The 23,965-nt window shown below is 38.1% G+C and overlaps 1 protein-coding gene across 4 annotated transcripts in view; it reads right to left on the reverse strand.

Annotated features, from left to right (window-relative positions):
* NCKAP1 (NCK associated protein 1) overlaps positions 1 to 23,965 on the reverse strand; it is a 59,276-nt gene that overhangs the window by 24,367 nt on the left and 10,944 nt on the right. The window contains exons 2-18 of one of the 4 annotated variants that reach the window (XM_051787762.1): positions 23,906 to 23,923; positions 22,638 to 22,748; positions 13,302 to 13,388; positions 13,048 to 13,104; positions 11,825 to 11,967; positions 11,650 to 11,740; positions 7,547 to 7,684; positions 6,809 to 6,857; positions 6,172 to 6,328; positions 5,401 to 5,457; positions 4,780 to 4,876; positions 4,444 to 4,550; positions 3,267 to 3,399; positions 1,911 to 1,992; positions 1,388 to 1,446; positions 671 to 816; positions 16 to 148 (exon numbers count right to left, since the gene is read on the reverse strand). In XM_051787762.1, the coding sequence (XP_051643722.1) occupies positions 16 to 148; positions 671 to 816; positions 1,388 to 1,446; positions 1,911 to 1,992; positions 3,267 to 3,399; positions 4,444 to 4,550; positions 4,780 to 4,876; positions 5,401 to 5,457; positions 6,172 to 6,328; positions 6,809 to 6,857; positions 7,547 to 7,684; positions 11,650 to 11,740; positions 11,825 to 11,967; positions 13,048 to 13,104; positions 13,302 to 13,388; positions 22,638 to 22,748; positions 23,906 to 23,923 (1,665 nt within the window). Of the gene's footprint in view, positions 1 to 15; positions 149 to 670; positions 817 to 1,387; positions 1,447 to 1,910; positions 1,993 to 3,266; positions 3,400 to 4,443; positions 4,551 to 4,779; positions 4,877 to 5,400; positions 5,458 to 6,171; positions 6,329 to 6,808; positions 6,858 to 7,546; positions 7,685 to 11,649; positions 11,741 to 11,824; positions 11,968 to 13,047; positions 13,105 to 13,301; positions 13,395 to 22,637; positions 22,749 to 23,905; positions 23,924 to 23,965 lie in introns of all 4 variants that reach the window. The other 3 variants (XM_051787761.1, XM_051787764.1, XM_051787763.1) reach the window with 3 other exon arrangements.

Below are 23,965 nucleotides of genomic sequence, written 5' to 3' on the forward strand. Positions count from 1 at the left end.
GTATTTAAAAATTACCTCTTCAGGGCACAGTTCATGGGTACAGCTCATAAAGTGAGTACAAAGCAGTGGGAATGCAATTGAGTATCTTGATTGAGAGGGAAGCTCCAAACACTGCTGAAACATCTTCTCAAAAGCACGACTATAAAAACTGATCAGAAAAAGTCAGTTATTAATCAGACATTTAAATGCAATAAATATATAATTTTGCTGCAAATTAAGTTTACTTCACAGAAATCAAATATGCTACTAGTGCCAATTTGTAGTTATATCAAGAACTGCCCCGTGCTTTAATAATTTTTTTCAACATTTGTTTTCTACATTCACTTCTTATGCATTTTATTTGCACATCCCTATTATTATTATCATCATTATCATATTTTTATTCTGATGTTTGCCACACAGGGACTGCAAAAACTTGCACGTTTTGCAAAAAAGTATTAACAAAGAATCTGCAAATGAGCCCAGATGACTTATGCTACTGCTTGAAGACTCTCTCTAACAGATGTTCAGAAATACCTTTTTCAAACTACTTTTGCTGGAAACCAGAAATCCCAGTTTATTCTCCCACTGGCCTATCTTCCTATGAATTTTGCCATTTAAAAGTTACACTTGCAAGGACAAATCAATCAAGAAACAATAAAAATCTTGTAGGGTCAGTTTAGCAGCATACCAAAATATAGAAAGATCTGAGGTTTCCACCAACATCTCCACCAAAGAATCTACCATTTTCGTGTGGAAAATGATTGTGTTCATCATTTTTCCTAGTTCTCTGTGGTCCGCAAGACCAAGTGAAGCTTTAGAAACACTGGTGTAGGCCTGGAAAGACACACAAAAAAAATCTGCTGTTACATATGCAGCTGCTTTTTTTCAAATTCCATTGCTATTGCCCATTTCTGTTTGTGCTCTGCACAAGACACCTGTGTACTGGAAGACTGTGCATGGACTTAAAACTTTTATGTTTCCACTAGAGACTGAAAAAAACCAGCAAATTGACTTTCAGTGAAGTCTCCAAATATCATTTGACTGTGACAGCAATTCACAGATAAACTGTAAACCAAATGTATTGACAAAACACAAATGTGCACTTGTAAGCCCTCCCTTGACAACGTGGGCAGACTGAATCACACCCCACACAGCTGCCAAACTGCTCAGCCTCAACACCTTCTATTTCTGAACGGCTATAAACATCCCAAAGGATGATTTGCAAAAATTATGCAAAGTTATATCAAAATGTAGCAAATTATCTATTTCAATATTTCATTGATTTTTAAGAGTAGGTTATTTTTAGACAGCCTGTCACTTGCAGTCTGAAAGCAATCCAGAAGAGCAGTAATTTACATTTAGGCTTTAAGTTAGTGACGTGGCATATATATTTACCAAGTCTTACCTGCAATCTAAACCAATCTAATCTCATTCCTCTGAAGTCAAATACCTCTCCATCTTCAACTGCATCAGGGAAAAATACAGAACAGAAAACCTTTAGGAAAACAACTACAAATTCAGATATACTATATCAGATCTTCTAAAAAACCCCAAAGGACTAAAGAATTATTTGGGTAATAAACCTCATGCTTTTACTCAAAAATTTTCATCCAGCACAATCATGCTAATAGAAATTAAAATATTTATGTGGAAATATGTGTAATAACTTTTCTATATTAAATATATAAAATATATAAAATATGAATTTTTAAAATATATTACTACCCAACAGCATTCTTCAAAAGCTCTATCTGCAGGGAACTGCCCTGGAAAAGGGACACACTACAAGAAGCAGATGCAGTAACAAAAGAGAAACAAGAGAACAAAAGCAGTTTATACAGATTATCTGCTTCTACTGATTGCATGAAACAAAAAGTGATGGAATCTGCCAGTCTGTTATCATTTTTCCAAGTTCAGTTTAAACTTACCTTGTTTCACACTTAGTGAAGTCATTGTGTTTACAAAAGAGGACATGATGATTGATTCATCCTCTGGGCACACTGAAAGATTCTAAAATAAATGTTGTTGCTATTATTATTATTATTATATGGTTTATGAAACAATGTCAGCACCCATGCCCCATTTATCAGCTGTAGTGTGACAAAACCCTTAACTTAATCGATGGAATTGATAGAATATTTCAAATAGTGCCATTTAAAGCTTCTACATTAAAAGCTTTCACTTTTTAATTCATTGGTTGATGACAAATACCTAGGAAAGTTTGCTTTCAAACCAACAGCTGCTCAAAATAGGAAAATCTGTCAGTAAATGCAGCTATGTATTTTCTGTCCTGTAGGCAAAGAAAACCTGGCCATGGCAGGATACAATGGAGCCCATTTCAGTATCACTTTGCTTCCAAAAAACCCTTTCAAAACTTTTTTCCACTAACACTGACTTCACCTGAAAAATGGCCTATCAGGCTGTCAAATTTTACAAAATACAACATAAATCTTTTCAGTTTCAGCAACTAAAGGATCATATTTCTATCAAATAATACAATATAGAAGTTTCTCTTAATTCCAGCAATGACTGACATTTTAACCTAAAGGTTGAAAAAAAACCCAAATTACCACTCAATCACTTGTCTAGTCTCATGCCTGATACCTGTTACGAATTAATGACAAATAAAATGCAAGCCCATTTTTTATTCTTGTTTCAGTTTGGGCTCCATCTAGTGGGGTCACTAGGGAATGAAACCAAAGCAGTTCAGAAAGTTTATAATTTCTTGGCTGGGCTAAATGTGAAAAAGTTTCTACAACCTCCTTCAGTGACAGTACCTGTTGCACTGTTTCTAAACATAACAGTGTTTGATAGTAATAATAAAGTATTCTTATATGAATACCTATATATATGAATTCACACCATTCATAATAGTTATGAAGCTGGGTCAGGGGACATTTAGACTGTGCATTAGGAAAAGGTTTTTCACCCAAAGGGTGGTTGGGCACTGGAACAGGCTCCCCAGGGAAGAGGACTCAGCCCCAAGCCTGGCAGAGTTCAAGAAGCATTTGGATGATGCTCTCAGGCACATGGTGTTACCCTTGGGGATGGCCCTGTGCAGGACCAAGGACTTGGACGATCTTTGTGGGTCCCTTCCAACTCAGGACATTCTATGATTCTATACAGAAACTAAAAGCACAACTCCATATCCTAGAATTAAACAGCAACTTGCTTTATTCCGTAACGTTCATCAAAAACCAGGAGGCTTTTCGTGAAGTCACTTTGGACAAAGAGCCCTTTTTAAAATTTGCATTTGAGAACCCAGAACCCAAGTGCTGCCATACCTGCACAAGCTCATTTAAGACCACAGCATCAAAGCCAGAGAGATACTGCACGTAGTATCTCTGCATCACTGGGCCGTATTTCCGCACGTGTGCTCGGAGCTCCTCCATGTAGAATATTAGCTCGGCTATGTGCCTAGTCAAGAAGGCAGAAAACCCAATTTCTATCAGTGCAATGCTTCTCAAGGGTATTTCCTCCTATACCTTGCTTTTAAAACAATTATCAACAGGTAATTTCTGTATGCAAATATTTGTGCACATCGTAAAAGGAGTTTACAAGGGTCATTTTCTCTGCAAGGTCAAATCCACCCAACAGGAGGTAAGTTAGCAGGATACCACCACAGTAACCCTTAAAGGTTTGTATAACTATTCATAACTTTTTTTGATTAAGAAGCCCTTTTGTAATGCTCAGTTCGAAAAAATGTTTTTCTCAAAAAGTGGTTACACTTGAAAAATACAACTGTAATAACTGCTTTTCTGTATTTTTTTTTTCAAGAAATGAATAGTTGCACAGGTTGTTTCAGAGAGGCTCTGGAATCTTCATCTTTCCTTAGGATCTAAATCCAGTGAAGCTAGAAATGGCCTTGTGATTGTCACTCGTTTAAAGTCCTGCAGTCCTTCAGTTCAACCTTGTGTTCAATAATCTTGAGAACAAATCAAAGTTTCCTGCCTGTCCACATTTGTAAGATCATGTAATCACCTTTCTCATTTTTATCATCTGTTTACGGTGACATTCATGCAGTCATAAATTACATAAATAAAGCTTAGTTTTATTTCAAAAACTGTTTGAAAGACAGTTTTGCTACAAGAGACCTTCTACAAATCCACAAATTAAGCTTTTCAACAGTTTTCTTACCTCCTCCACTGATTTATCAATGCAAAAATCAGTAACACCAAAGACACGATAAAGCTTTGCTTTTGCTTATTCCAAATAAAAAGGCACAAGACTTACATAAAATACTTTTATTTTATAAGTTAATTTTTACTGATCTGCTCCACTTTCTAAAGCAGTACTTTTAGTTTTCTATTCTGATGGGAAACTTAATATTCCCAGGTAAAAGTTTTCTGCGCAGTCTCAACTCTTCTATATAGCCATCCTTTTCTGAGGTTCCCTTGCCTTGAAATGTATTTTGTCTGTGAAATTCTAATATTTGGGGTATAACACTGAAAATGCACATACTTATCTATGAAGTCATCTGCGCTCTTCTTTGGCATATTATCTGCATGACGTAGGAGCCAAATAATTTCATCACGAGCAAAGGACAGTGCCATAAATACAAAAAGTGCCTGAAAAAGAAAAATTGTTCACAAGCTCATAGATACACACAATAGTTGGGACAGCTTGTGCACGTTAAGAGGCAACCAGTCTCTAAAACCAAAGTATTTAGAAAACTAAGTAGGTTTTCTCAGAGTGAAGTGTGAGATTTTCCCCCCCCCCAACAAACTCAACGTGGTATTACCACTGAGAAACACACTGTGAGACTGTACCAATGCAAAGCATAAGAGGCATCATTACCTTGGGGCCCAGCAGGCCTGGCTGATCAGACAGGACAGTGGCCAGTTCTTTGAGTGCAGAACGTAAAAACTTGCGTCTCTCTCTGTGCATTGAACCGCTGCATCAAGAGAACAATCCCAGACATCATCCACTGTGCTAGCCACAGAACATCTGATTTTCTACAACATTTAAGCCCAAGCATAGGCAGATTACACTATATCAACTTCACAAGTTCAGAATTTTGAAGAACGCGGTTCAACTTAAATTGGCATCCCCATCACCAACACTGTATATTCCCAAAGTATCAATAAATTTGACCCCCAAGTTCTCTGCCCCCCTCTGTGATGTGCATTTGACTCCATTACAACATTTCTATTTAATTTGCATTCTCATTAAGCAGTCAGACAAAAAGAAACTAAAGAATAAACTAAATGCTGCCATCCAGATAATTTGAAAACTAATCTAAAACTTGGGAGGTTAAATTGGTAATGGTATTAAGCAAATCCAGATTTAAAAGAGGATCTCATTTGAAAATGCACAAGTAATTCAGCATTCAACGAATCCCTTTTATATATTCTTTATAACTTTGTTTTAAGAAAACCAACACTGAAGCCAGTCAGGAAAACTCTGTAAGACACTCACGCATGTGAAACAGCGGCTTCTTTGCACTCTCTGATGTCATTAATTCGCTTGTTGTAGCTGCAAGAGAAAAACAACCCAACAGGGCAATAAGAATCAGCAGCACAGTTCAGCGAGACCCGAGTGCAACTCAGGAGGAGCTGCAATGTTGTAGCAAGCAGGACACAGCAAAAAGCTCATGAGACTTATTTCCCTGATCAGAGCTAAATGCCAAAACTGGACGCTCAAACGAAAAAAAAACTCTACTGAAGTGCTCCTAATGCTGCAGGTAGAACTCACAACTTTGTTTCTGAGTTTTTACATCATATACTGCAGAAAGTGGCAGCCAGATGCAATTTTTCAAGCAAGCTCTACATTTGTAACATCACTTCACAAGATCAAGATTATAGAATTACAGAATCATAGAATGGTTTGGGTTGGAAGAGACCTTAAAGACCATCTAGTTCCAACCTCTCTGCTGTGGGCAGGGACACCATTTTTTTTTTTTTTTTTACACAAGATTTGTGGGAGAGATCATTAATTTTAACTTTTGTCATTTCAGAGACTGATTCACGAGACTTTTTCAGAACTGAGACAAAGAAAAGGTGTGGTGGTTATGGAATCAGGCCCTTAAAAGTTATGCATTTAAAGAAATAGTCAAGATATCAAGCAACAATGTTTGCATAATAAGCAGAACTTAAGTGAAGCAGAAGTAACATTTTTGAAACAGTTCTTCAAGAAATATGGTATTTTTAACAGAGGTTCTGAAAGAATAAAAGTTGAATTAAAACTTACCCTCTTATGTTTACAAACAAGTCTTCTGCAGCTTTGTGAATATGGAATACTTCATCTCGAAACAGAGCCAAGCAAGAGCTGCTTTGAAGTGCAAGTTTCCAAAGGTTCAAAGCTGTAGCATCACTATTTAGGATTCCATGGCACAAAATAAATCCAACTTCAGAAGTTCACATTGATGTATGTCACAAACCAGATGCACAAAGACAGTAAGAGAACAGTGAGATGATTATGCATTTTCTCTTAAATAGTTCACACAGATCATTAATAAACTCTTTAATGGATAACAATAAAAAAATACCCCTCATGCTTCTAGGAGGTATTTTCATAATATTTTTGCAACATTTTTGTAACATGAACTACTTCATGCTGACAGTACTTAGCTATTTTCATCACAAATACTAAAGCCCTCACTTTCAGTCAAAGTGTGGAATAAACTAATGACAAACTCCATTCCAGCAGCACATGCTGAATTCTCACTTCACTGCATGTAAAAGTGACACATACAAATCAGATTTAATCAAGTTCTCCAGAATCTTATTTGAATACAACAGATTTTGCACAGTATACAAAAGTAAGTAGTCTTTAAAATGTTATTTTTTAAACACAACCACGAGCTGTTTCAGAATATTTTACTCACAAATTATCCATTTCTCCATTGCATCCAGAGAGAGGTACTCGCATGGCATCTGTTAAAAAACCCGCAATTTGTAGCACACCAATTATATAAAAGACAATACATTTCATGAGAAGTAGTTTTTAGCAAAAAGGGACATACAAAGCCTTAAATGCTGATGATCAGACTGCTGCTGATCACTAACAGGGCACTGTTTCAATGCTTTAGAAACAGGGTTTGAACATTAAATGAACTTCCATACCCTCCAACACCTTAAACGAATTTTGTCAAATGTCTTGATTTCAACAAACATTGTATTTAAAAAGGTATTTGATGTATACTAATCAGTACTTGACAGCTGTTAATGCTTTGGTTTTTTTCAGAACAATAACCATTCACATCACAACTGAGGTGGCAAGTGTAAACACAAATTTCAAAGGACGTACCAGTTGTGATTTCCAGCCTCTTGGCTCACAAACACCTGAGACAGTACACAGGATTCCCTCCCTCTACACTGCAGAAGTTAGCATTGCTTCCCTTCATTTTCTGATTTTTAAATACTGGAAATGAAGGCACGAGCTAATGTAACAGAAGCTTTACTTAATGCAAGGAAACTCTTCCCTAGTACTGAATTATTCAGTTCTCCCAGTGAGCCTACTTACTTCTCTGATCAATAGTCACATAAGAGATAATCCAGCAGAAAACTACTTTACAGAAAACGTTGCTTAACTGTATCATATAATGCAAATTAAAAGGCCATACTGTGTCAGACTGTGCAGGATTAAGCATTGTACTGGGGGCACTGATGAGACTCAGTAGTTGTGCGTTCCTCCACTGGTCAGCTGAGAGATTTCGTCGAGGATAGACCATCTGGAGTGAAATCAGAGCATCTGAAAGGGACTAAAAAAGGAGGGTAATGATTAGTTTGAATGGTTAGTACTATTTTATCAGTATGGGTGTTTTCTCAGCATTATAACTCACAATTATCAAAACATTCTACTGAGCTAGTTCTGAAACTAAACTTGAGGTTAAAACCCATTGCATCTAGTTTAACATATAAAAGACTACTCCAGGCTAAAGGAAGGATGCAGAGCTCAGAATTACAGGACATGCGGGGAAAAAAAAAAAAATCAATAGGGGACAACAACCCTGTCACTTACAACTGGAATTATTCATTATTTCTTCAAGCATCCCAATTATTGTGTTATTCCCTTCTCTGCCACATTATTTACTATGTCCTTCCCCCTTTGGTAGCAAATTATAATTATTTGAGCAGATACTGTCTACAGGAGCATCTTCATAACAAATCAAGCTTATCCAGGTAAGTGTATTCTACATCTTTTCTGTTACTTTTGTACCAATAGTGGTGCTTGCATGAATCCTCAGAGAGCCAGGGCTGAGCAGAGACTCTGTTGTGACAGCAGAGAAGGTCACTCAGGCAAAAAAACCAAAGTCACGTGTGGAAGCTAAAGCAAAGGACCAAACAACTGTCAGGTTTGCTGCAAAGCAGTGAGACGATAAAGGGACAACCTAAGTGTGCAATTCCACGAGAGTGCTACCCAAGAATGTGTTTCTATAGCACAGTGCCTGGAGGGATCCCTGACCCCAATTTATACCTCTAGCACAAGAGCAAAAAATCAGAGCGAAAGGCAGCTTTTACAAAACATTTCAAGGGAAAGGATTGGTTTGCTATTAAATACAAGAGATAATACTGAAAAGTGAAGCATCTTTGCTAAAATGTGCACCAGAAAAGATTATTTTCCAATGAGATCCTTAGCTAAATAAGAGTTCTTAACAAGACAAGAATCACTCAAAAGGAAGTGTAACAAAAATAACATCGCAGATTATTTAGACAAATTAGAAGTATTCAAAACTATTTCACTCCAGAACACTTAGGGACATAGAATCACAGAATCAATTAGGTTGGAAAAGACCTCTGAGATCATCAAGTTCAACCTTCCACCCAACACCACCTTGTCAACTAGACCATGGGACTGAGTGCCACATCCAGTCTCTTCACCTCCAGGGATAGTGACTCTACCACCTCCCTGGGCAGCCCATTGTAAGGCCCAAGCACTCTTCTGTAAAGAACTTCTTCCTAATGTCTAATCTAAACCTCCTCCAGTGCAGCTTAAGACTGTGCCCTCTTGTCCTACTGCTGGTTGCCTGGGAGAAGCAGCCAACCCCCACCTGGCTACAGCTTCCTTTCAGGGAGCTGTAGAGAGTGATGAGATCTCCCCCGAACCTCCTCTTCTCCAGGCTGAACAACCCCAGCTCCCTCAGCCTCTCCTCATAGGACTTGTGCTCCAGTCCCTTCACCAGCCTTGTTGCCCTTCCCTGGACCTGCTCCAGCACCTCAATGTCCTTCCTGAACTGAGGTGCCCAGAACTGGACACAGCACTCAAGGTGTGGCTTCACCAATGCTGAGTACAGGGGAAGAATCACTTCCCTGGTCCTGCTGGCCACACATTCCTGATCCAGGTCAGGATGCCATTGGCCTTCTTGGCCACCTGGCCACACTCTGGCCACACTCTGGCTCATATTCAGCACCCCCTGTCAGCACCCTCTGGTCCCCTTCTGTCTGGTCACTCTCCAGCCACTCTGTCCCCAGTCTGTACTGCTGCAGGGAGTTGTTGTGGCCAAAGTGCAGGATCTGGCACGTGGTCTTGTTACACATCATACCACTGGATTCAGCCCATCTATCCATCCTGTCCAGGTCCCTCTGCAGAGCCCTCCTAGACTCCAGCAGACTGACACTCCCCTCAACTTGGTGTCATCTGCAAATGTGCTGATGGTACACTCCATCCCCTCATCCAGATCATCAATAGAGGTGTTAAACAGGACTGGGCCCAACACTGATCCCTGGGGACACCACTGGTGACCAGACACCAACTGGATGCAGCACCATTCATCACCACCGTCTGGGTCCAGCCCTCCAGCCAGTTCCTAACCCAGCACAGAGTGCCCCTGTGCAAGCCATGGGCTGCCAGCTTTTCCAGGAGTTTGCTGTGGGAGACGGTGTCAAAGGCTTTGCTGATGTGCTGAAGTCCAGACAGACCACACCCACAGCCTTCCCCTCATCCACCAGGTGGGTCATCTGGTCATAAAAGGAGATCAGGTTGGTCAGGCAGGACCTGCCCCTCCTAAACCCGTGCTCTCTGGGTCTGATCCCTTGTCCATCCTGCAGGTGCTGTGTGATTGCACTCAGGATGATCTGCTCCATAACCTTGCCAGGCACTGAGGTCAGGCTGATGGGTCTGTAGTTTCCTGGGTCCTCATTCCAGCCCTTCTTATGGATGGGTGTCACGCTGGCCAACTTCTGATTGGAAATGGATCTGGGACCTCCCCAGTGAGCCAGGACTGTTGGTAGATGATGGAGAGCAGCTTGGCGAGCTCTTCCACCACCTCCCTCATCACCCTAGGGTGGATCCCATCTGGTCCCATAGACTTGTGAGGATCCAAGTGGCTCAGCAGGTCGCTAACTGTTCCCTCCTGGATTACAGGGGGCTATTCAGCTCCCTGTCTCTGTCTACCAGCTCCAGAGGCCACTTGTCCTGAGGACAACCTGTCTTCTTGTTGAAAACTGAGGCAAAGAAGGTGTTAAGTACCTCAGCCTTTACCTCATCTTTGGTGACTATATTCCCCCCTGTGTCCAATAAAGAATGGAGGCTTTCCTTGCCTTTCCTTTTGCTATTGATGTATTTATAAAATCACTTTTTATTATCCTTTACTGAAGTGGTCAGATTAAGTTCAAATTGTGCTTTCACCTCTCTAATTTTCTTTCTGCATGCCCTAACAACATCCTTAAACACTTCATGAGTTGCCTGCCCTTTCTTCTAAAGGTGATAAACCCTCCTTTTTACCCTAAAACTCTGTGAACTTCTAGTGACAATCCTAAAATGTTTAAGGAAATCAAGAAAAATCTCAAGAGGGTCGGAGAAGGAAAACACAAACAGTACCTGGACACCAAAACAGAGGAAAAAAAAAAAACCCAACCTTGAAAAGTTCAGGTAGTAACTTAGTATTTAACTTTAGCTCCTGTCAAAGACTCAAAAATAAATTGCTATGCAATCAATTTGGAAGCACATAGTAAATAACACCTGTATAAATAACAATTGGTCAGTCATGTTCACACAAAACTAGCTTCCTCTGACAGAACAGCAAATCTAGTGGACAAATGGGAAGTGATAAACGGGATATACATTGACACTGGCAGAGCTTCTGTCACTTTTCCAAGGTATCCTTACATGAAAATGCAGCCTAGATGAAACATCACACAACTGCAACACAACCAGCTGTGTAAGAATGCAAACTTGAAAACATTTGTAAAGAAAAGGGTAAAGGAACTGGGTTCATTTAACTCAGTGAAGGCAACTGAGCAGGGTAAACAGTGTCAGCTTTTGAGTTAAAGAGGCAGTGGTGATCTCCAGGATTCCCACTTTAAGGACAGTCCAAAGCAAAAACCCTCAGGATACAAAATAGAAAATCGCATTCATCTCAAATGGCAAACCAGCATAACAACCAACTTCACAGAAACACGGGGATCTCTTGAATTTCAAGCTACAAACCTACACAAAACACAGGTGTAGCTGTTCTCAGATGATCTGCAACTGATTTTTAATTAATTTCTACTCCTTAGTAAATAAAATGGCACCTTACTAGTGGGTCTCACCATTACTGTACTTCTATAGGTTCTGCTTTTTAATATGTTATCAATCCCCAGCTCCAGATATTCATTATAACTAACATCTCGTGTAAAATTAATACCCAACAGCCTTTGACAAAACAAACCCTTGCATATTGACTTTTCAATCTCTGTTTCTCCCAATTAATGGAGTGTGTGCCTGTAAAAAGTAGTTACATACTTTACTGTGAGGTACAAATTCCTCCATCATTTTCTTTAAAGGATTTTCATAATCCACAATCATCTGGCCAAGGCGTGGATATTCTCTGTCACTAAAAGCAACAACAAACAATTCACTTAGGTGCAGCTGTTACTGTTATCATTACACAAATTTCTTACACAACAGATTTTTTTACCTTGCTCCATGTGTCATTTCATGGGCATAGTTATACAATCCAATGATAGCCTTCCTTTCCTCAATTCGGGACAGCAGGATCATTAGAGTCGTGTAGGTTATAATCAAATCTAGGTAGTTCTTTGTTAAATCAAAGTTTACAGTCTAGAAATAGAAAAACCCTGTAAGTTATCATTCTACAATTTTTTACAAAACAAGCATAAAACATTTTCCTTGCCTTTCCACCAATTTCCAGCATTTTTCAAATACAATGGACTCTCTCTTTTGAACAAAGTTCTCGTTCTGGTTGCATATGACTTTGTATGATCTTGGTTTATTCACTCAAATTCCCAGAACTGTTTGCACTCGTGAAAGCAAGCAAGCAAATAAATCTTTCCAGGTTTAAAAGTCACATGTTACCTGACAGATAGGAAAATTTTTCTTGGATGTTACTAAGCAGTCTACAGTGCCTTGCTTATGAAATCTATTTTAATAAGAGTCTGTAGTGTGAAAAGGTAACATCATTCCATAGGATATATACCTGCTCCTTTTTTTATATTATGAAACAAAGCCAAATTTAGAATAATGATTAAAACTAGCAAGGTGACATTATGAACATTAAGAAGGTTGAAACAAAGAGGAAAAGGCATTTGAGGTTTTCTTTTGGGGTTCTACAGTGTTTGGCTGTGGAGTTTTGAGGTTAAGGGGATTTTTTTTTGTTTTGTTTTTTTTTTTGTTGTTGTTTTTTTTTTTTTTCTTTTCCCCCGTGGGTTTTTTTTTGCATATTGGGTTGGGGATTTTTTGTTTGTTTGTTTGTTTGTTTTAAATATAACTCTTTTAGGTGCTTTTGTACTTGCTTTAGTCAACCCCAGAAGTGACCTCCTCACATAGCTTATGTGGACACCAGTAATATTCCTGTCCTGTGAATCTCATAAGGCTTAAGCATACAAGTAACAGTAGAACCTAAGAATTAATTTGTAGATGCAATAAAGCAAAAATTACAGGAAGATTTGAATGTCTGATAACAGATAACGTTGTTACTACTGTTCATAAGAAGCCCATTGAAAACAGCCTGTCTCTGATTCCAAGCTATTATAAAAATTAGAAATCCTGAAGATAAGCATTTTTATTTCTCTTGCATTTATAACCAGATATGTCATGTTTCTTGGGCTAACATAAGCAAATCCTTCTCCCCACAGGACTCTGATTAGAAACATTTTTGAAAGCATAAACCCAGAAACTTACAATATCAAAGAAGACTTGGCAAACATCAATAGTGTTCAGCAGCTCACAGACATGGTCCTTGAAAAACAAAGGAGTAACTTTAGTCTAAAAAGAGCTAATTAAATAATTTTACAACGACTAGTGATGGATTTCGATTCTTCCTTTATTTGAAGAACAGAGCTACAAGTCCAGTTATTTCACAACATAGTTTTATTTCATAAATGGAGTGACAAAACCCTGATGTGACGGGACAGCTGACACGTGTAATACCTTACCTTAAATTCCATTACATCAACAAAGGTGAAGTAGTACAATGCCAGGTTCTTCAGAATCTCTGACTTTTCTTTCTGGAGCTGAGCAAGCTGTTGCTACAAGAGAAACATAAACAGGCACACTGTTCTTAGAAGACCTTGAGAAAACTGCTGCAAAGTAATCCCTGTGAAGCGCTGAGTAATCACCAGGCTATGCAAAGAAGCTGCAACATGGTTTTCTAAGATTGAGATTCTGTGTGTCTCAAACACACACAGAGTCCTCAGCACAGATCATTTTAACAGCTGCCAACTATACTTTGAAGATAAAAGTCACATTAGTACACATTAGTACCAGAGTCATATTGTTTAGCTCAGCTAGAGATGAAAATGGGTAGTTAGGGAAACAGTGTTATCATATGTATAATTAGCCAAAGCAGAACAGTACATGAGCACAAATCAGTATGCCAAAAAAAATAAAAATAAATAAAATAATGACGTTACTTGAGGTAGGAGAAAAGAAGGCGGCAGGTTACAAACTTTACTACAGAAAAACATTATGCTTTTAAATTCTGAACTTACCAAAAAGAATATCCAGGCAAAGCCACGTTAAGCATGCAAAATAAAATGTAGATACAAACATAAAATACAGTAACGGTTCTTGGACCAGTTCCATATAAACACAATAATACATTCAAACAAAAGCAAAGAAATAAAGAAACAAACAAAAAAAAGAAGCAAAACACTAGCACTAGAAACTGGTGGATAAAATGGAAAAGGCAAATGTGAATACAAAGGCATAAAATAGTTCACATGGATTTTTTTTTATTATTATTTTAAACAGACAACAAAATATCATTTATTTTTCAAATTTTTCTGGGGGAACCAGACACTTGGACAATTAAGAACACAAAAAACTAGCTGCTACTGAACAGCTATTCTGTTTATCTATGTATTACAGTCTCACAGCACTGAAGAATCCAATTATTTAACTTGCAATATCCAGCTATGAATTAAGTCTCCTTCCCGATACATGAATTGAGTTAAAGCAGTTGTAACACTGAACAGGAAAAAGTGCCCTCCAAAAAGCTGCAAGATTTTAAATTAAAGACTGATCAAGTTAAATAGGATTTTCTTCTCAAAAAGAGTAATCAATTATATGAAAGAGCTAATAAATTGTTAGCTTATTGTCATTTGAGAGATTAGAACTGAGTATGCTACTTCAGCTCCCTCTCTTTATAAAGCTGTGCCTTGTGTTCTCAGTTTTATGTAAAGCATTAAAATTCCTCTAAATGCATAGAGCAGACTGGCTGGACCACTACTGTGATAAAATCATCATTGCTTCTCTCCTCTGAATTTTTAGAGGTGATGATGATTTTTTAGCAGCCTTGATCCATGAGGCTTCCACTACAGCCAAGGAAGACAGCAATATAGAGAGTAAATTGGAATGGCTCCATTATAAAATACTCCTGCCTACTTTTACACCACTGCAAAGGATCTCAAATGCCTCTCCTATATATTTTTTAAGTCTCTCTCATGTAGCCATCAGCTGAGACTTAAACAAAAAAGAGTTGCAAGTACACGTGTTCATTTTCTAACTTGTCCTGATAAATCTCATGCACTAGGAAATATGTTATTTCCACTTAATTGATTTTTGGTATAACAAATAGCAACTGAGTGTCCACTCTTGCAGGACACCACAATTTCAGAGGCACGACACATGAAGTGGGGAGATAGAGCAAAAAGAGAGATGGTGCTGGGAACCACAGCTGCAAAAAAACCAATAAATTTTCATAAATTCTGTGAAGTTGTATGGAGTATAGGGAATTATACACTCAACTAAGAATTATGGAACCACTGCTGTGCATTCTTAACTAGTTACCTGTATTCCCAGAAACATTTATACTTCAACGATGCTACTACTTTCCTACAGATGATCATTCTTTCCATAAGATGATCATTCTTGCAATTCTGAGTGTTCAAAGGGTCAAAAAGATTTTATTTAAAATAGTAGCATCGAAATAAAACAACACCTCAGCTGTGACCACTGTCTGATCAGTATGGGGCAAAGAGTCCCATTCATAGAGCACAGCCTGATGAGTGATGTTTAGAACAGCTGACAGCATGGAGTGTCTTGGATATTTATCTGCATTTTTATCACTCAGGAATGTGGGTGTAGCTCTTTCCACACCCACTGCATCAAAACTTTCCATTACTAATTTCCTAACAGCTGTTGAGAAATTGCTAGTGCTGTATCATTTTGTATTAGGTTTCAGGCTTTTTAACCTTGCCTGCAATTTATTATCAAACAGTTTTCAGTATCCAACAAAAGTTTTAAAATAGGATAAACTGAAGAAATAACTCTTAAAAACATTACTAGCATTAAAAGATTGTTTTCACTATAGCTAACCATGCCTTGCTGTCTGGTTACATGTAAGTGGCTTACTTATTCTCTATGAATTTAAAGTACAAATTATACCAGCAGTATTTTTGTTTAATGAGGTAAATTAGATTTAAGACCTATGAAAAGCTGCAGGAATTTCAGCATAATATAGCAAGATAAAAAAAAACTCTGAAATAATTAATCTGAAATTATTTCTTTTGTCTATTAATAACGTATCACATGTCCGATCGTATCAGAATATTATTTACAAATGAGGATTTTAAATACCAGAGAGTGAAGCTAACACTTTGTGAAGTATATTATCCACAAAATATTCATATTAAGTCCCCAAAATCTTTGCACAGTTGATTATGTACACAGAGAAAGCACATTAAAAGAAGCAAAAAACAAAAGACAGCCTCACTCAGAGCCTACAGGAATGATGGCTCAGAGACAAGAGAGTAATGATGCAGCCATTGGGATATTAACCATGTGAATAAATACCAGTTTAATATCAAGGCTCAGGAGAAACATGAGACAACTAGAAAAGGTTGTTCAGAAAGTATTAAGTGTGAAAAACCAGAGGATAACTGTACTCCTGCCATTTTTTATTGTGTTTGACTGGTAGCAGTAGCATGTGAATAAATGACTTATTTCATGCTCCAGGAACAGACACTAGGGGAATTTTCTGCTTCTTGCATCAGTGTGATGGAATATAAGCCCCAAATACTACTTGGAATATAAGCCCCAAAAAGCAGTATTATTAATTCTGACTTAAAATTCTGAGGATAGGGGTAAATTATCACTGTCAGCGTTCTTGCTGTCATTTGTTGCAGTCACTACACCTGCCACCTGTAGAGTGATTAGACAAAGATTTGAAAAACTCAATTCATTTGAACAAAGTTCCATGTCTACAAAATCCACAGCAGAACAGCAGGGAAAGATAGAAGGATCTGATCAAATGAAGAAAATCAGTTTTAAATTCTGTAAACTAACTGCAGATTGACAAATGTGTCCTTGGTTTTCTTACTTCCAGTTAAAAGCAGTCTCCAAAGTGCTGTGCTGCATATAAAAAGATGCAACAGAATATTTAACATGTTTACTAACTTATGTTTGTCGGCTGCAAAATCTATTTTTGGTTTGTTTTCATGTTCTTAGCACTAAGTGAACTGTTTTAAAAAGAAAATAGCCACCCATGACCCTCTACAAATGTTATGGCCTCTGGGGTTGACCATATTATTAGTAACAATGGCCAACTGGAGCAGGGAGGCTCCTCTTTATAAACTGATTTATCTGTCAGCCACAAAGAACAGTTTCCCCACTCTCTCATCTTCATTTACAATTTTAGCAAGCTTTTTACGATTCATTTACAGACCATACAATTTTTAGAATGCCATCTCACTAACACTGCTTAGCTGAAATACTGTCTAGGTATTAATAAGGGGGGGGTTGTTGTTTCTTTGTTTTTTAAAGGCCAAGTTGTTCAGCGTCAATCATGAAATCAAAAGAGAGTTTTAATGGATGAGGATCTTAAGTACTACACACATTTACTCCTCTGCAGGTATTGCAGACACTATGAAGCAACAAGAGCAACCACATGAGTAGTTTGATTTGCCTTGGCAAGTGATTCATATGGACACTTACAGCAGTGTGCTACAGTGATTTATTACAAATAATGATAAAAAATTAAACTGTATTTGGATGCTACTCCATCTCAAATTCATGCCCAGTCAAAGGTTAAGCCATGAACATAAACATGATGTAAACACTGCTGACAGTGCTCACAATTTCAGGCTGAAAGGCTTTACATGCTATACTCCTGATTACATTATGGGATGAGTCATTTTAAGTCAGTCTTATGTAGGTAACAGCTGAAGACTTCAGACACATGAAATCAGAACAGCAGGTATGGTTGTGTCAGAGTAAGCCACTAGAGGAGCAATTTCAATTCTGAATGATTTTTTAGGAAAAACGTAGATAAAGCTTTATTTGTTGCACACAGTTTATTTCAGAAGAAACTGCAAAATATCATTAATTTATCCTTTTCTCAAGCATAAGAAATCTTCACTGTTTGTACAAAGCTGAAAAGAGAATGGTTACTCATCATCTGACTTGACTCATGCAAGGGGTACTCCCATAAAATAAACTGCTGCCTCAGCAGGCTGTGGAAAATCCATCTCATTTGTGGTCCCTTCAGCACTAGAAACTCCCTGAGCAGGAGCAGAGCTGAACAGGCAGCTGTGCAGGGCATGCCCTTACCTGGAAAGGGTTTTAGTTTTTCATGGTCAGGAGGCCAGTTACTTTTATGGTGGAGTACAGGGAGCTGGAGTTTTGTTGCTTAAGCAAACTGGAAGTTATTTGAAAAATCAAGTCTCCCCTAGAAGAGATCTATCATCCCAGAAAGCTGGAGAAAAATATTAAAATTTACTGAATCTGAGGATAATTTAAGGAAACAGCTGTCACATCTGTAATGACCATATAATTTCCTCAAAAATAAATGACTGTTTCCTAGTGAAAAAGGATTACCAATACATGAGGCAGCACAGCTGAGATCCTAAAGTTATGTTTCCACAGAAGACAGTTTCTAAATTATCTTCATTAGTGCTGTGCAAATTACGATATTAAGAGCTTCAGTAGAAACAAGCAAATAAATGAGATTTTCCTTGAGGCACTGTACCCTCAGGGGCTGAAAGACATACTTGGAAAAAACAAATGATTATTTGTATTAAGTGTTTTGAAAAAGACTAATTACTGGAAGCACCTATCACAAATTAAAAATCAAGACTGGTTATAAAGTCTGTATTTCAATTTCTTGTTATAGAAGAAAGCATTTAATAAAAGCATGCATAAATTATTTCTAATAAGCTTTAGCCAAGGAGGTCCAGCCACTCTGTGCCACAGCACTTCTCCCACATTCAGGTAATTTGCTATGCAAACAGCTCACAATTAAGTGAAACTGTGAGACACAGCAGACCAAGCACATACACTGGAATCTAAAAGGCAAAAAGGTAACACAGTTGTGAAGAAAAATTAAATAATATCTCGAGTGAAATAATTCCAAACTAAAGATCCTAACTGAGGCAGGCTGGAAATGCTCACACAGCATGTGCTCTGCTCCCATGGGATCTTATTTCCAGTCCCCACTGACACAATACAGCAGAAAATTAGCACAGTTAAACCAGGTAAATAAACCTTCAGAATACTATTTCCTAAGAAATTCAATGTGTAGTCAATGCAAAACACGAATGGAATTGATATGAATAATACTGAGAACAGAGCTACTAGATGATGATGATCAGCAGTATCTGGAAAACAGACATTTCTCCCACTAACTATCCCCTTAGAAACTTCCAAGAGATGCTTCACTGGTCTGCTGACTGCTAAGCAATGACAGAGCCTCAACTTTTCCAACAGACATTCAAAAATTTAAGAAGTTTTTCTAAAAGGAAATTGTTGCGGAGCAATCTGAGTAAAAGAAAAACATATGCACAAGAAAGAAGGCAGATACTCTCACTACTTGCCATATGTGGTGTTTGGGAAAGCAAAAGGGAGACTACAGCTTCATCACACAAAGGCACAGAGCTTTACCTGAGCAGGCAGCAGATTTAACAGACTCTATCCACAATCTATAAAAAATGTATGTCCTTTCTCCCTGCATCTCCAGCTCCCCATTGTGAAGTATTTTATTTTGGTTTTAAAAGGCATTAAGTATTTTATTCTGGTTTTAAAAGACATTAAGTATTAGCACTGACTGAGAATAGAGTAACTTTCAGGTCCTAAGACTTTTTTTTTTTGAGTCAAGTAGGTTCTCTTTCAATTTATCTATGGCAAGAGCCTTGCCTGTACATATTATAAGAGGGTGAGACCTAAAAAGCCCTCAGAAAAATCAGGCTGCTTCTGCATCCCTTACTTTGGAACTTTTCTTCTGATGCTAGTCCAGGAAATTCAATAAAAATAAATGCTACTCTGAGTCGATATTAGCACAATCAGATCAGCGACCTGACCAAGAATGATGGTGTTAGAAAGCTTTTTGGAAGGCTTATTCAAAACAAAGCTTAAGTCAATTTAAAATAAACAGTACAGTTTCCCCAAAATCAGAATATACTTTTGTTTTCCAAGAGGACTCCAAAAGGTTTGTTTCTTACTTTCTCAATCCTTCAAGTTTTTGCTTACATACATCCTTCCTTTGCAGATATTCCATACACTATGCAGCAACACTCCATTGCTGGCCAATTTCCTTAACAGTTAACTTAAGAGTCTGGTCTTCAAACTGCACATTTTCAAGGTTATGTGGTTCACAATGGTTATTGGAAAAGAAATGGCAAGTGTAAGAGATCACAGAGACTGCACTCAGGCAACCAGAGAGAGAGAGAGAGAGAGAGAGTTATGAACTGATGAGGTGCAGAGTTATCTATAATTGACCCTCTGGAAGATGAGCTACTCCACTTCCCAGCCTGGTCAGCAAGGATTCATCAGGCACTTCACTGTTTCAACAGTCCACAAACTTTCATTCTTGGAACAATACTGAAAATCAGTGACTGTCAGACATTGCTCTAGTCTGACTCAGTGTCAAAATGGAGAAGGAACAAAATCAGGAGCTGTGTTTTTCATGGATAAAGAAGTAAAAGTTATCAATAGCAAATATAACAATCTCTTGTTTCAACAGAATGAAAATTTAGGCTTTTCAAGCTCATCTGATTACAGCAGACACTGTTCATAGTCTTCAGTGTGTTGCTCATTTCTGAGACACAGAACACTGCAGAAGATGGTACCTGAGAGAAAACAAACCAACAGCTACAAATAGGGTGGAAAAAAAAAAAAGCTGGCACTACCTATTCTCCAACTGAATGCAAACCTGTTTGGCAACATGACCTACTGACATGTGAAAAGGTACTACTAACAGTGCTAAGCAGTGTTTGTTGAACATATAAAATCCAAAAGCCCTTCCTGAAAGGCTGCCCCGGAATTTTCATGGCAAGGAGGAAACGCAGCTCATGATTTCTCAGCTATTTCCACTGCAGGAATCCTTTGTGATATTTCTTTAATTGATGTGTTCCTGTTCCAATAAGTTTCTTGCCCTTTTAAAGCTCTGATGACCCATTTCCCTACTGAAGGAACTCCCTGGTGTGCCCTCCTGATACATGGTGAGGTAGTTGTTGGTCGGGGCAGGAGGGAAACAAAGGCAGAAAGGAGGGGAACATCTTCCTGACCAGGAACCTGATGCTTACACCTTTTCGAAGCTAAGGTTTATAAACAAAAATTGATTTTACCTCAAAATAGAACTTTCTCTGCACATGACATGGCTTTTGTTTCATGAGGTATCTGTAATGGGTAAAGGTTTCTTTTTTGGGAGATACAACACTCTACAGGAAACATCTATAAATAACTAAGACGAGTAAACTGCCATCAGCTCTGACCACAGGAAGGAAACCCCAGCTGCCTATTGCAAGAGCTCAAAATCCTACTTTAAATTGTGCTCATGCATAAGGAGGGTAGGCTTTTGTCAACTGGCTGGCTCATGGTAAGTAAACACAAGGCAATGACAAAACATTATGAGCGTGTCCTATTTTAGAAACTATGACTGTCAAAATACAGCAAGTTAGCTTCGATCTCTTTCCACAAACTACACAGGACCAAATCCTTAAATATCTATCATTAGTTAAGCTCCAAATTCACAGTCAACAACTGCAAGACATTTAGAGCACACATGCAACTGCATTAAACAAATTCTATATATATATCACTTTCACTCTTAATAGTAGATCTGCCACTCAAATTTAGAGAATACAGAAGCATTTACCAAACATGGTTAAAAGGGCTTTTTATTTTTACATAAACTTGATAAAGAATTTCAATATTTGTTACTCACACAATCAAATTCAACACAAAAATGAGCAATATTAAGGACTACAAAGCATGTACAAGTTTTAAAGTGAGAAAGCACATGGTTACTGAAATTGTTTCCTCCATAAGGGAAAGTTTTTCTCTGTTGTTTTTTTTTTCTTTTTTCCCCCATTGGTATTACTGGAGAGATTACATAAAATTTTGAGATGGCAATGTAAAAGAAACTAATTATTCCCATTGTTCTTACCACTACCATTCTGCAGAAACCTGAATGCTTAAAGCAAGCCTAAACCTCCCAAGCACACATGCACGTAGTTGCATGCAGGGAACATGCAAACCCAACACCTACCTCCACTTTTTGCCTTTAGAAAGAAATATAAGCAAGTAAAAAAAAAATAAAAAAATCTTTCCCTTGTCTTTCAAACTGAAACAGGAAAACAAGTGCACATCACCTGCCAAAATGTCTGCCTGTAATCCAATAATGCTAATTACCTCCAAAAGGCTACAAAGTCTAATTCAGCAATACTGGCTTGCTCAGAAAGGTGAAATATAATTTACTACTGGAATTGAACTCACTATCTCAAGAGGAAATAATTATATTTCCCTGGTTTTGTACTTCATGAGGTTTCTCCTTATTCATTAAGGCATTCTTTTTTCCCCACAGGGACTCACCCCATAGGCAAGAACACCATTAAAATACAAACATTTTTTTCCCCACTTTGCAACCAGGTATCTTTTACTGATCTGCTGGTCAGGACACATCATAAATAAATTTATGCAACTTCTATCTTCTGCAATCAGTTCGGTCACCAGGATTTTCTCCTATTAAAGTAAGGCATGATTTTTTTTCAGGGATTTCTTCTCATTGATGGTTCTTTGAAATGGAACAGAAGAGAGCAGGCAAAAAGAAAACTAGAAAGTGTCCTACTCTGACAAAACCCACCCAGAGTTACAGTGTAATGTTCTCTCCTTAGAGGCAGTTCCTTCTCAAGTTTTCTTTCAGGCATTTGAATCAACAACTATTTTCCAACTGCAACTGTCAGCCTCAGGTGCTTCATAAGAACACATAAAACCTCTCAGATTTGAGTGGTGAAAGGGTATTGAGAAAAATACTTATACAGTCATTGGTTACTTACATTGTTGTTGCGTGTTTCTACTGCTGGAAACTTCCTGACTATGAATTTGACAGCAGATTCCAGGTTTTTGTCAATAAGATAGGATGGTTTGGCTTTGGGGTCACCACATGCCTATAAAAAAAATACAATAAAAAGTGAAGTAGAAACACAATCACCCACCTAAAGCTAAGTGATAGTTGCAAATCTGAAGACAAACTAGAAAGATTCTTTTTCTGTTTGATTTTTTTTTTTTTTTTTTTTTAGTGAGCAGGTGATAAAATGAAAGGCAAAGTGCAGGGACTGTCACAGCTGAAATATGCAATGGGAAACAGTACAGAGATGCTCTTCTACTGAAAAAGATGCATGGAAGTATCAAAGCAGTTAGTGCAGAACAGCAGTGAGGGAAAAACTCAATCCTAAAAAAAGGAGAAAAAAAATGGTTTCCTTTTAATCCTATTCCTGGTTTGAGGTAGTGTTGTATTCATCTGGAGTTAACAAACTGTTAGAAAATTCAGTCATGTCATCATCTGTGGAGGACAGTGCTGGGCACATTAAATGATTCAACTATCCTTTGTGCAACAGAACTTAACATCCCCCCACCAATCTGCATTGAATTTTTCTTCCAACTGTCAAGTGCAAGACAATTTTCCACCCCACAGTCAAACCGCCAGTACTTGCCTAAAGCAGCCTATTTCCTTAGGTTAAGAACTGAAGTTTTGCTCGTGTTCTTTACTCCTAGAGCAGCATAGGCTGTGCTTTAAAAGCAGGAATCGAGACATCTCATTAAATTTTGCTGTGAAGTCGCAGCTAAGTGTTAGGTCTCTCAAATAACTTACGTAGGCAGATCAGAGCAGCTTCTGTGGACAAAGGACTGAGGAAGCACCGACTGTTGCCAGCTCCAGTGCATGCTGTCAGACACACTACTACTTCTCTACTACTCTGAGTAGCCAGCCATGCCACACCGCTTCATTTGGAGGAACAGATTAAAAGCAGCATTACTTACATGACAAAATTTGCGCTCAAACCGCATTTGTCTCAAATATGGCCTCAGTTTTGTTTTCCTCACGGGGGTTTGCAAAGGAGTTTCGTGTCTCATGCAAAACTAAATTACATGCTAGGCGTTCCTGTGCAACAGAGTGAACTCGAATGGCAGCTCCCTTAAAAAAAAAAACTCTCCCCCATTGATTTCTATGACCGAGTTGTGGACTGTAGAGACAGAAGTCATGGAGTATGAGACCGATTCTGAAAGCGGGCAAGCGGGCAAAGGGAAGGTGAAAAGCTTTGCAAACCTTCCAAACTTGTCCTTGCTGGGAAAGCAGTGTAATAAAAAGAGAGAAAAATTACATATA

This window comes from Manacus candei, unplaced genomic scaffold (genome assembly GCF_025592945.1).
Source record: "Manacus candei isolate 608988 ecotype Guabito, Panama unplaced genomic scaffold, ASM2559294v1 h1tg000023l, whole genome shotgun sequence".
NCBI lineage: Eukaryota > Metazoa > Chordata > Aves > Passeriformes > Pipridae > Manacus > Manacus candei.